The 12,468-nt window shown below is 41.4% G+C and overlaps 1 protein-coding gene across 2 annotated transcripts in view; it reads right to left on the bottom strand.

Annotated features, from left to right (window-relative positions):
• rasa1 (RAS p21 protein activator 1) overlaps nt 1-8,457 on the bottom strand; it is a 28,668-nt gene extending 20,211 nt beyond the window's left edge. For both annotated transcript variants that reach the window (XM_022752303.1, XM_022752310.1), the window contains exon 1: nt 7,229-8,457. In XM_022752303.1, the coding sequence (XP_022608024.1) occupies nt 7,229-7,767 (539 nt within the window). In that variant the 5' untranslated portion in view covers nt 7,768-8,457. The remainder of the gene's footprint in view (nt 1-7,228) is intronic.
• Between the last annotated feature and the right edge of the window lie 4,011 nt (nt 8,458-12,468).

Here is a 12,468-nt window from a genome sequence, read left to right as displayed (position 1 = left end):
ATGTAGTTACACATGTAGTATGACTTTCCCGATTTCCACTTGTAAGATCTGTGAACTATGTGTTAAGATAAAATTGTACCATCATATCATAAGCGTCTGACTATCCACATAACACATTTCCATGCAAAACAGCAAGGACATAAAAGATCTATGATGAATTTCCTGTGACATTTGTACTGAAAAGTCAGATGAACACAATTGGCTGAAAGATCTCATATAGAAGAAAGTCACCTGAATAACATTAAATTAACTGCACACATACATACACACATGATTTTACCTATTTAACAAAAAATATTTTTAACATCTAGCATAAAACTGTATTACTAAAACAAAAAAATATCAGCCGATTGTTGGGGAGGCAAGGTACGAGTTGCGAGGTGATCTAATGCCCCACTTACGCTGAGTTCGCCCTCTGCTGCATCTCCCTCCAGTGTCCCGTGGTCTCACAAGGTGCACCTACTCCACTGATACTGCTGCTGGCCAGACAAAAACTGTGAGCTCCGACGTGAAAAGCAGAGCAAAGGCAGCTCTAAATCCATACAAGGCATGATGATGTGACCCTGCTGTCGCCCTGGTACAGTCATCTCTCATAACTAGGGTCAACGATATCCATTGAAGTAAGATGATCAGAAAGACACAGAGATGGAGACTGTTACCCCCATGCATTTAGATATGCTAACTAATTTGAGGAAAATTGGATGATCATGTCTGGTTCTGTTATCCTGTTCTGAAGAATTACACAAGTGGATCTTTCAGAGACTGAGGCAGACAGTAGCTCTGTAGTCTTTGCTCCCACTTCATCCTCCACTGACTTTCTCCTTCTCTTACTCAGTGCTTTTTCTCACTCATAAAGCCACGCATCATGAGCATGCTGCCTATTGGCTTTTGAAGCAGTGGGGCAGCAAGGGTAGGGAGTGGCATCTCTGCACACACATGGACATTTATGTGCTACCCATGAACACACACATACACAGACATGCATTAGTGGAAACAAACCACCAACTCGTGACCTGCATTAGCCTTAGGCTGAAGTTTACATACACCTCGCTTCAATCATGCCTCAAGATCAAAACACACAATTACATTAAAATTGTTCACCCTGCAAATGTCAGACTAGTTTCAAAACCACATCAAACATTCTTTCAGTAAATGAACAAACGCCTCAGCTTTTAATGTAAACTGTTTTGGTTTAGCACTAACCAACTGGCCAAACAACTATTATGCAAATTGTGATCCCTTAACCATTTACTTATATTTGCATGCTCAAGTTTCCACAGTGGAAAGAAAGTCGGTGGAGAGCTCTGGAGGACTGACGGCAGCTGTGAAATGGTTTTGTTTTGCTTTGCACACAGTGGACTGCCACAGCTTGTTACCCTCAGTCAGGGTAGGAGAGTGACAGCACACCGGAGCAGACCTAAACTATACAGATGGAGAGATGGGGAAGGGCCATCCATGCATCTTCAGCCTCGCTCAGTCTGAATGCTAACCGACCACCATCATTTTAATGCACAACCAGGCACACGGGGACCAAAGCCGACATCTCAACTTTCCTGCTGTGAATCAGCCTCCCTGAAATAACATCATTACATCAGTGATAATAGGCTTCACTGTCATCTACCCATACAATATTCCTCCTGAGATTTAATTTCTACAAGCAGGGGTGTCCAGTTAAGAACATTCTCTTCCTGCTGAATTAAAGCCACCATTTCTTGACATACTGAATGTGGAGAGTAATGTATACAAATATACACAGTTGCAAAATCAGCTTTCAATTTTGTGGCTGTTCTTTTGCACAAGTAACAATGCAGTTACATCACTGTTAAAACACCTTTACTGTACTTTCTGTGGAGGAAGTCATGTCTGTCTTACTATATTTAAGGGCACTTGTAACACTTTCTCTGCAAAGTCCGCAATCTATCACAGGTCTTGAATTTCAGTGCATAGTTGTGGGAATAGCACATAATTTCATCGATTCCCACATATCTAGATCTTAGAGTGTGGGAAATTCTCACACACATTTACGGCAATGTCTAATAATGTTCAGTCAATGTTTGCACCGGTGCAGAATGAAAGATAAGTAGTCGAAAGCGCTGCATCAGATGGACCACCTTCTGCCCTGGACAACACACTTGGCGCACACTTTCTTGCTCTCTCTGCTGTTGCAGCACCACTTTCCCATTCCCATTCAATGGGAATGGGAAAGTGTGTCCAAACATATATCACAGAAGGGGAACCTGCTCAGAAAAAAAACCACCGGAACCCAAAAGGACTAGCAAAAACAGCAGTGCCTGAGATGTTCACTAAGAGAGAAGGAAGAGAAAGAGATAACTAGGATGGCACTCAGTAGAGCACATACTGACTCACTACACATCTTTTGTTTTCAAGTATAGCTCTATTAATTTATTGTAATAGATTCATGGTCAATTAAATACTGATATAAACATTCCTAAATGCTGCTGGTGTCTACACTGTTACTTACTAATAAGTACAACTCTGTCTGTAATGTGGATTCATCATTTTCTTCCAGCAGATATGCATTTTTATCTGGATCTGCACCAAACTGTATAAACACACAGATGTAAACAGATGTCTGATATTTTACATCAAGAGCCATACATTGTCTAGCAATGTTGAAGAAAGTCCACCCCTTTAATCAGATCTGCCCCAAACTTTAATGTTTTCTTCCCTGACTCATGCCTCAGAAGCTCACAAGTAATACCACCAAACTTATGTGAAGCATTTAAGGGGGGAATTTTACCCTATATTGAAAAATGAATTGTAGGCTCTGTATCATTCAGTCATGTGAAAAGTCATTAAAATTCCAAAATCGTAGGTATTATCTAAAACAACTGAAATGCTTCTGACGATCCTGTTAATGCCACAATGAGTGGCTCAGAAGTCTTGAAAACAGGATGTTGGAGAGAAAAGGCAGGGCAGTGTGGGTATTGGAAGGGCATGACAGGACATTGCATAACTCATTGAAAATGCATGGAAACCATAGGCTTTCCCTTATCAATGCACAACACAGATCTTACACTAATAAATATGGGACTGGTATTTCAATCAGTGGGTGAAGTAAACCAACCCTAAGCATGTGCATCCTCAGTGACAAAGTGCAAACACAGTTTAATATAAGCTACAATAGTCTATATAGTTTACTAGCATGGAATATTGCAGTAATTTAAAAAAATCCAACAGGAAATTACAGGCTTAATACTAATTGCTGGGCTCACCAGTCATCAAAACGGTGTAATGACTGATCCAATCCCATTTATAAAACCCTGCTTTGTTATAAAAGTGCTGTAACATTTTGGCCGGAGGGAACGGCCTCCATCAGGGAATAACCTAGTTAAGCTATGTGACATGATCCCTGTGCCATTTCAGAATTCCATTGTCTCTGCAACCCTACACACAGGGCAATTAGGTGGCGCGGGTACTCAATTAACACAGGAGTTACAGAGATGTTTCCACAGCCAACTGCTAAATCTGGTAAACTCATTCACAAAGCCACTGATCTTCAAATCCAACTTTTCTTTCCCTTCTTTCTCCTTCCTCCTACCACCAGGGAAGCCCTTTATGACTTAAAATCCTCTCTAATCTTCGTGGAAACTCAAACTCAACGACTCGTTTCCCAACGAGCTGTTTGTTTAAGCTCAGGCAATGGGCCTGAGGCTTCCAAAGGCAGCAGGAACGCGCACTGTGAGGGCCACCTGGTATCTTTGCTCTTGGCTCTTCGTTAAGCTATCATCAGTGTGAAATTCTTATCACAGTGCTGTAGCCATTGTTTATGAATGGCACACTGGTGTACAGAGGTGTGAATGAATGCGACTGCTGTTTGTGTCTCTCTCTCACTCACACAGACATTTTCACTCTACTGCACTTTGTGCAGCAGAGTGCACATAGTCACTGTGTAACACACACTGGGACCACTTTCAATAGTGTGGAAGTTTTCCACCATCATTCTTCCAATACGCACTTTGCAGACTTTAACATAACTCAAAGGAATACAAGATCAGCCTGATTACAGAGGGCATACACAGCTAGCTACACAGCTGAGGGGGCAGGGTGAGATTCAAAATCACTCTGGGTAGTGTGGGTAGTCAGCTGTGAATGTAACACCCATTGCTGCCAATGGTAGATTTGCCACTGGCAAATGCTATTATAGGCACAGTAAAAAAAAAAAAAAAGTAAAAAAAAAAAAAAAGTAAAAAAAAAAAAAAAAGTCAAAAAACAAATGTACGCATGTCTTGTATTACACGTAGACAGGATGTTCATATAAATAGCATGACACAAGATGAGTTGATTGTATGCCAAAAAATACAGCCATCAGCTTCACTATATTGCCTGCAGGCGAAAACCTCAGCTTTGTACATGACTGTGATCCATTTTCCTCGCAGATGGTCCACATAACTGCAGTGTCTATCACAGTGGATCAGTGACACATTCTGGAGGGATGACATACCCTTGCTTTAACTGAGTCATCATTACAAGGCAAATACAGCACCTTATAAAATTTCTGTTGTAGAGAGTCATCCACTGCCAGATGAGAAGATGAATGAAAACTGTGTGCCTAACTCTTTGGAGAGCTTGTGTCTGGCCTTGCGTATATATTGCCATTGGTAGGTTCTAGTGATGAACACACAAATACATTCAGCATTTGACCTCAGTCTTTTTTCTAAACAAGGGACATTTCTCTAATAATACTGAAATATTAAATGTCACATCCTTCCACATATCTACATTGTGCATTTAGTGTATTCTTCACATTCAATGTCCATAAAAGGCCATAAAGGTAGGTCTCATTTCAGTAAACATTGTCATACACTTCACAACACTATTGGGAAAGTGCGGGCTATTAATAACCACAAATTAACCAAGATATATGGTCCGTCTTTCCAGTGAATTCATCACCACTGCAAGCAATTCACCAAAACCACAAACCCAATATAGCGGAATATAGCTTTGGTTGTGCAACTTGCACAACTTGATTGAGTAAAGCATCTCAGAGTAGGCCTGAGTGAGTCAGTAGATACATTTTGATTCTCACTAGCGTGTAAAGTTATGTGTTAGTGATTGTAGCAGATACACATTTGAGTACAAGTCACTCATTGTGAAACAAGCAAGACCAAAGAAAATCAATCCCATTCATGCACAAGTGACAACTGTTCCACTGCCTCACTGGCAACTCTGCAAGTTGATAAACTGGAATGCAAGTGCAAACCCATGAAGACGTCCATATATGCTTGACCAGAGGGTTACTTCCATAGTAGTACTATATGTAAGAACTTGGATTCGAGTGCAGTTAATTCCATTTAGGGTTGTTCATTACCAATACAGGCAAGACTGGTGAAATGCTGGCCTTCCCCTTCCCCTGTAATCTGACAGGGAGATATAGAGTGGCTCCTAAAATAAGAGCTGAATCCACACTCCAGGCCCAGTCACTTCCATATCTCACAGTATGAGGGCCAGAAATGACAAAGCTCAGCAGTTCTCTAATGAGACTGTAACAAATGGGAGAGCTGTATTTAGGTTATTACAACACCAGCACACACACAGGTGCTTGTGTGCATGCCTGATAAATTCATAAAAAATAACTATAATTAGAGATGCAATCCTAATACAATGCTTAGGGTGCATTTTCCATGCTGCAATAAAAAAAGGTTTACAAATACCCTCATTCAGGCTTGTGCTACTTCAATAACAGAGTGATTAAAGTGACACTGTACCAATCACAAGTCAGCTATAAAAGAATGGATTAACCTTACTCTAGATAACAAATGTAAAGGGGTAATTCTTGTTAAAATTATCAAAATTAAGCATTTAATTAATTAAGAATATACAGTACTAACAGTCAACAGTAAAGTATTTGTACATCCACTGAATATCAGGCCTATCCATACAGGTGCTTCCCAGCACCTTGAGTCACGCTCAAGCATACAGAGCAATTGTGGTTAGAGCCCAAGATGCAGGCATGACACAAATGGTTTTTGATACTACAGGAAAGGTACAGATTAAAACTGTTGCTTACCTAGATGACATGCACTGACCTCATCCAGACTGAAGTTAGCATTTGTCATCTGAAACTCTTCAAACCAAATCACATTAACTGCTTCCTCTTAACATTCCTTTATGGCAAAACTGACCTGCTGATTTTTTAAATTTTTTTTATGAAAAGACTGCATAATTAACCCCCTACTTGGTGGATGTGCACATATTCTTGAAGGAAAACCAGTAAGACTCAGGGAGAATGCAACATTCGATACAATTTTTTGACATGACGTAGGTAGGTCTATGTGTATAGACTGAGTTAGGCTCTGCTTTGAGTGTCTTGTATCTTTAGTCTCCTCTTATTTATGTAATGGAAAAAATCATACAAGTTATATGCAATTATTATGTTTAGGAATTTTAATATTGTTAGACCATTTTTTGAATTATGATAACAGAAGCAGGAGAAGCAATTTTTATTGTGTTATTTCACTTATTCATTGTTGATTCATTAAATAAAGTATCTGTATTTATTATTTACATACTTATTACTTGGGTTGTGCTGTGATAGTAGCTCATGCCACTTGTTTAAACATAGCTTTCCTGGTAGATTAAGATGCATCTCAGTACATTCAATATATTTTTTTATATTTAATCAGTAATTGTTTAATAATGTGATAGACAGTCAGTTATGAAAAATGCTTAAAACTGGCATCTATAGCATAATTGCATCACTTCTTATTTTACAGATAGCCTAGATTAATACTGCCCTGCTAACTTCATTTTGAACAGTGGTTGAACAATTCAATCTATTAACAATTTGATTTAACTTTGGCTCAATGTATAAATCAACATGCATATTCTGCTACCGATTCAACACTAAGTAATTGGGGTTCTTCCAAAAATTATAACAAGTTCACAAATGACAAAAAGATAGGTGGTAGATACTGATTTTGATAAATTGGGATTAATTCATGGCCACAACTGTTCAGTTATTGGGTAATAAAAACCCACAGTACATGGAGCAGTGATTGTGGGCTGTAAATTTAGATCATACCTGATGCCAGCTGTGAGTAGCACAAGTTACTATTGGACCTGCACGAGTCAACATTAAGTCAAATTCAGACCTCAACTGTTTGACAACAGGAAGGAAGTAAACACAGAGAGTACAGGATGCTTCAAAATGTTGACTTCTAGGTATCAATGAACAAGACGTAATTTTCACTGGTGATATACTTACTGGTTCGTGGGAGGTGCAGAGAGGGGGAACACCACCTCTTCTTCCTCGTATTCCTGTCCATCCTGCATGTCGCTTTCATCCATAGTGCCGCTGAGCCCCCCACAGCCTGGAGGGGGAGGAGGGGGTGGTGGCAGAGGGGGGAAGACAGAGGGCCCGTCTGGGTCGGTTGATGTGGGTGAAATCCGACTAGCTGGACCCTCCAAAGTGGGAGAGCAGCACATGCCGCCCACGGTCCCTGAGCTTGTTCCTTGGAAAACTGAATGTCCACCTCCTGCTCCGCCACTCCCTGTTGCGGGCAGCACTGGTCCAGTCATATCCCCGCTAGGCATGGGATAGATCATGTCGGGAAGTGAGTCCGGCGATGTGTTTGAATGTTGGCGGGGGGTTGATGTGGGTCCTTGTCCCAAATCAGTGACTCGCATTCTGTTCGTCTTGGGATAGTAGGGGAAAGGGGCCGTGTCCGGGCCTCCTCCGCCTGCCACCCCTGTCCCTGTCGTGACCGAGCCCGTATCCTCACTGCTGACCTCCGCAGCCATCATATTAGGAAAATACGTAGAGGGGAAAAAGTCCAGAAGGGAACCTGCCCTTCCCCTCTGTTCTTACAATACTCCTTCAGTGTTTGGGCTCCGGGGCAACAACACCAAAAGTTTCTCAAAAACGCGTTCAGCTAGCCAGCTAACGTTAGCCGATAAGCTAACTTAGCTTACTTAGCTGCACTAGCGGGCGTTAGCTTTACCTCGCATTCGCTCGCTGCAGGATAGCCACGCTAAAGCTAGCGGGATGGCTAGTAGCTTCGAGACACTTGATGAGTTCTTGCTTGCTATGTCTTCATTGTTTCCTGAGTTTAAAGTTCATACAGAAACGCTATCTGGAAACTCACATTTAAAATGTTTCAAATAGAATATCAATTCACCAATATTTCCTGTTTTTGTTCGGACTTCACCCTCGGCACCAGACAGACCACTTGTCGGGAGTGTTGTTTTATTGTCACTGTTGTGTGTAATCCCCGTCTTTTTTCCAGTGTTGTTGTTTTCTCTCCTTCTGAGTTTCCAGTCGTATCGAATAGAGTCCACAGACGACCCAGCCTTATTTCCTGAATCCCCGGAGCGCTATATTATTCTGTGCGAACTACCATGTCGTAAACCAAAGTATTTTTTCTTGCGTATACAAGCTGAGTTCGCCTTTTTTTCTGGGTTTCAGAGCTGGTGGCTTGCCCGCTGCTGCGCTGCTCTTTCTCCCCTCCCTCTCCCACTCCTCTCCAGTCACCGAGCAGACACAGCCAAGTGAACACAGAGCGCCAAAACGCCGACTCAATCCATGACATCTTCAATCAGTGCTCCTGAGAATGGGACTTGTATCCTAATTGATTTTAGGATAGATTGAATATGATAGTGTTCCCATTGTTTGAAACACAGCTTTCTAGTTATTTTGTCATAGGGTCAGAGAGTAGGTGCAACTTGTAAACCTGCAGCAGACAGGCTTTCAGACAAGCAGCACAGATGTTTGTCTAAACCAGAGGCAAACAACCATGAACAAGTCATTTTTTTGTTATCTGATGAGTAATGGGTATCGTGAAAAGGATTACTAGGATAAAGGATTAATTTGCAATCTCTTTTGTTAAATCCACAAATTGATTTGCTTCTTATTCTCCAAGGAATACGGTTTGTCAGTCTACTGGATTGACATTATTCAGTAACTCCAGCCTGGCGGTTTACATAATGTTCATTCTTTGCTTCTGACTGCTTCTGACTGAATGAAATATGCATATGGTCAAGTGGGAGTTGTTAATTATCACTTTGACACACTGCTGAAGACAGTCTCAATATAACTCTGGCTTGGTGACAGAGAGTCTGTTAATTTTAGCCACACTGAGTATTTTATTTGAATTCTCACTCATTTGGCCACTGCATCCTGTTTCACAGACTAACACAGATACTCAGTGGCTACTTACAATGCAGTCAGAAAATATGTGGACAGTGATAGGTGTTCGATTGTTTGGTATGTTTTGGCCTTACAGTATTTGCATACATAGTTGCCTAATTTTAGGACAGTGCAACAGGACAATGATCCTAATCATGCAGACAAGGCAACTGAGAAGGTTTTTTATATATACTCAAATGCTTGACTAGCAAAGTCTGACATATGGCGACAAAACATCTAATGGTCAGACTGAAATACCCCCTGAAACAAGCAAGAAGTGATGGCTGCCGTGCAGGCCTGCCGGAGCATCACCAGGGAGGATAACAGAAGTCTGCTGATGTCTGTTGTTAGTAGACTTGGTTTTTAGGGACCACAAAACAAGTGTAGAACAAAACGTGTTCACTTTTACTGGACCTGCGCATGAGCCTGTGCACATAAACATGCAATGAGAGGCATTTACAAGCAATATTAAGGTCATAAGGTTTTAGCAACAGGACAAGTAGCATCTCTTAGAGGTTTTCACATTTTATTTTAAATACTTCTTTTGTTCATATTGCCACTTTTAACATATTTCCTTTAGAGCATAGTTTGATAATGACATCTAAAAAGAGTTTTGATGTTGAACACCTGCCCTTTTTAAAAGAAATGGAAGGGATACAAAAGTGAAAAGAGAGAGCACATGTTGACCAAGGGGTACATCAGCCAACTCAGCACACATAAATCACACCAGCTGCATCTAGATTGAGCACAGTGAAATTGCCCTTTTTTTCTTAAATACCCCTTTAAACATTCATATGTTGTTTGCAGGCTGGGAAGTTGAATTGTAAGCTCCAGTAAGTAAGCAACAGGCTGACCTTGACCTGATATAGCTGATATGGTTTTGAGCAGCCAGAGCAGTGGGCCACTGTTGTTTTCCGCCTACCATCTCCAGTCATGCCCTCAGGGCAGCTGCCATCACCATTCCACCTCCACATTGATCCGTCTCAGAGCAACTGGCACTGTGAAAAAAAAGGGTGTCTGGATGTCCCCTCGTTGCTCACTGGAGTTTAACGTTGTCTTTAAAGTAAAGTACATTTATTATCCTTGATAGATAGATAGATAGATAGATAGATAGATAGATAGATAGATAGATAGATAGATAGATAGATAGATAGATAGGTGACATCTGCTGTCAGTCCCCCTGAGTTTATCCAAAGATTTGCTGATTTGCAGTGTTCTCTGATCTAATGTGAGTGACAAAGCATCAGTGCCTTCTCCTTCACTCTCACTGTTTTCTGAGTGCTCCTGTCATGACGAATGGCTCCTGACATGCAGGGACGGGCCAGGGTGTGAAAATACTATACTGCCACTCAGGAGGAGGCGCACCTTGCATTCCCATGGGTCACTCAGGGAGCTGATGTCTACATTCTCCACTAAAGCACAGGCTTCCCTTAAGTCCTGTGACACAGAAGGTCAGCAAACTGTGAAATCTGTGTGACACTGACTTGACATACAACCATAAGAGCCACTCCACATGAAAATACACAAAGACCCAGTTATAAACATGCAAAACAAACATGTACCACTAGCCATAGTCATACACTCAAGCATGCTCATTAACCACGTAGGACACGCCAGTGTAAGTGGGCTCTTGAAGTGACACAACAGCCTGGTCGTATTTTGTTTTGTTTTTTCATTTAGAAATCATTCATCCTTCATTCACTGTATGGTCATGCTATAGGCCCCATTGCTGTTTGGTCCAGTAGTCTCAGGCAGGATGTGGCTAATTGTCTTTCCCAGGCAGACAACAGATGTGAAAAGGCCAGTTTCATACCTGCTGAGAGGTGGAGCTATCCTCTATTCCATGTTTGACATCACCCACTGACTCTGTACATGTGTGTGACAGAGTATGAAAAAGGCGGTTTCACAGGTTAAATGATCGAGGTCCAAAATCCAACCGCTGGAATTCTATCCGTGTGTGTGTGTGTGTGTGTGTGTGTGTGTGTGTGTGTGTATTCAGTGATTTTGTCTGTACACTTTCATGTCTTTGTCTTCATCTCTGTATCTCTGCATGTGTGTCACAGGAGGGGGGGTGGCTCTGACAGACTGCCGAGGGGAGGAAGGCTGTGTGAAGGAGAGCGGCAGGGCAGCCTGGCTGTTCTGCTCTGTTTCACCATAACTGCATTGTCAGATATGAGGATGGGCACTGATTTGAGTACCATGGGAGCCTGACTGGGTGTCAACTGAGGGCTCTCATCCATATTCATTGTCATATTATCATAACACTTCATTGCCCTCAAAGACAGCACATGGGAAGCTCTCCACCCTCATATGCCTTTGAAGACAGTGACAGGTTTTTTTTCTTTTTCTTTTTTTTTGTTACTTACTTACTTACTGACATGATTCTTGTGATGTGAGGCAGCAGCGTCATGTCTTTTAAAGTCATTTAGAAAATAAGCTCCCTTGCTGTTAGAAATGTGAGGGTAACAGCCACCCTTCACTGCTAAATGAATTATCTATTGCAATTAGTCATTGGTCTGTGTAAGTTTGAGTAACAAGATATTTTTTTCTCTCCTCATAGTCATTTATGTCAGAGTGAAGTGGGCAGACTGTTTCTGCAACCAAGGTTTCAGTCATCTTCTGTGTGGTCAGGATCTACAAGGTAACAGTCATACATTAGATATAAACTGTAACACATCAGTGAGTGTGACAGACCATAAATGCACGTCAACTTCCTTCCACAATATCTCTTTCTGTCAACTCCCTCACACACAGACTCACACACACACACACACACACACACACACTTTCTTCAAAACAACCTTCATAATTGGTGTCTTATTTAAGTGCTTAAGCGGTGAGTGTCTGAGGTGAAGTGCATACACTGATACATACTGCATGTTCCAAGTTCCTGGATCAAGCACATAGGCCAACTTCTCTTCCTCAACTCAATCAGAGGATACTCGTGGGCACATCGGGACATCTGTGAATAATTCACCAGATTAACATAAAAGTTTAAAAAAGGGAGTGAGTGACACATGGATGGATAGCGTGAGCAAAGGTCCTCGGGAGTAGGGGCCTGGATGTGCAACATTACTTTCATGGGATTTATGAAACCCTCCCATGCCATGTCCAATGTTAACCAGATGCTTAAAATTTTATGTCATATGTGAATTACCCATGTGAATTCGGAGATGTGACATGAAACTTTCAGTAGTCAGAAAAGATAACTCCAGTGAGTGTGTTTCTGAGAATATGTCTCAGATCGTGCCAGGATGTACTATGTAGTGTTTGTGGTTCACACTCATACATTAGCTCACATCAAAATCTATTTTATGCAT

The sequence above is a fragment of the Seriola dumerili genome, unplaced genomic scaffold (genome assembly GCF_002260705.1).
Source record: "Seriola dumerili isolate Sdu_G_001 unplaced genomic scaffold, Sdu_1.0 BDQW01000017.1, whole genome shotgun sequence".
Taxonomy (NCBI): domain Eukaryota; kingdom Metazoa; phylum Chordata; class Actinopteri; order Carangiformes; family Carangidae; genus Seriola; species Seriola dumerili.
The sequence above is the reverse complement of the archived record's forward strand: the minus strand, read 5'-3'. Positions and strand labels throughout refer to the sequence as shown.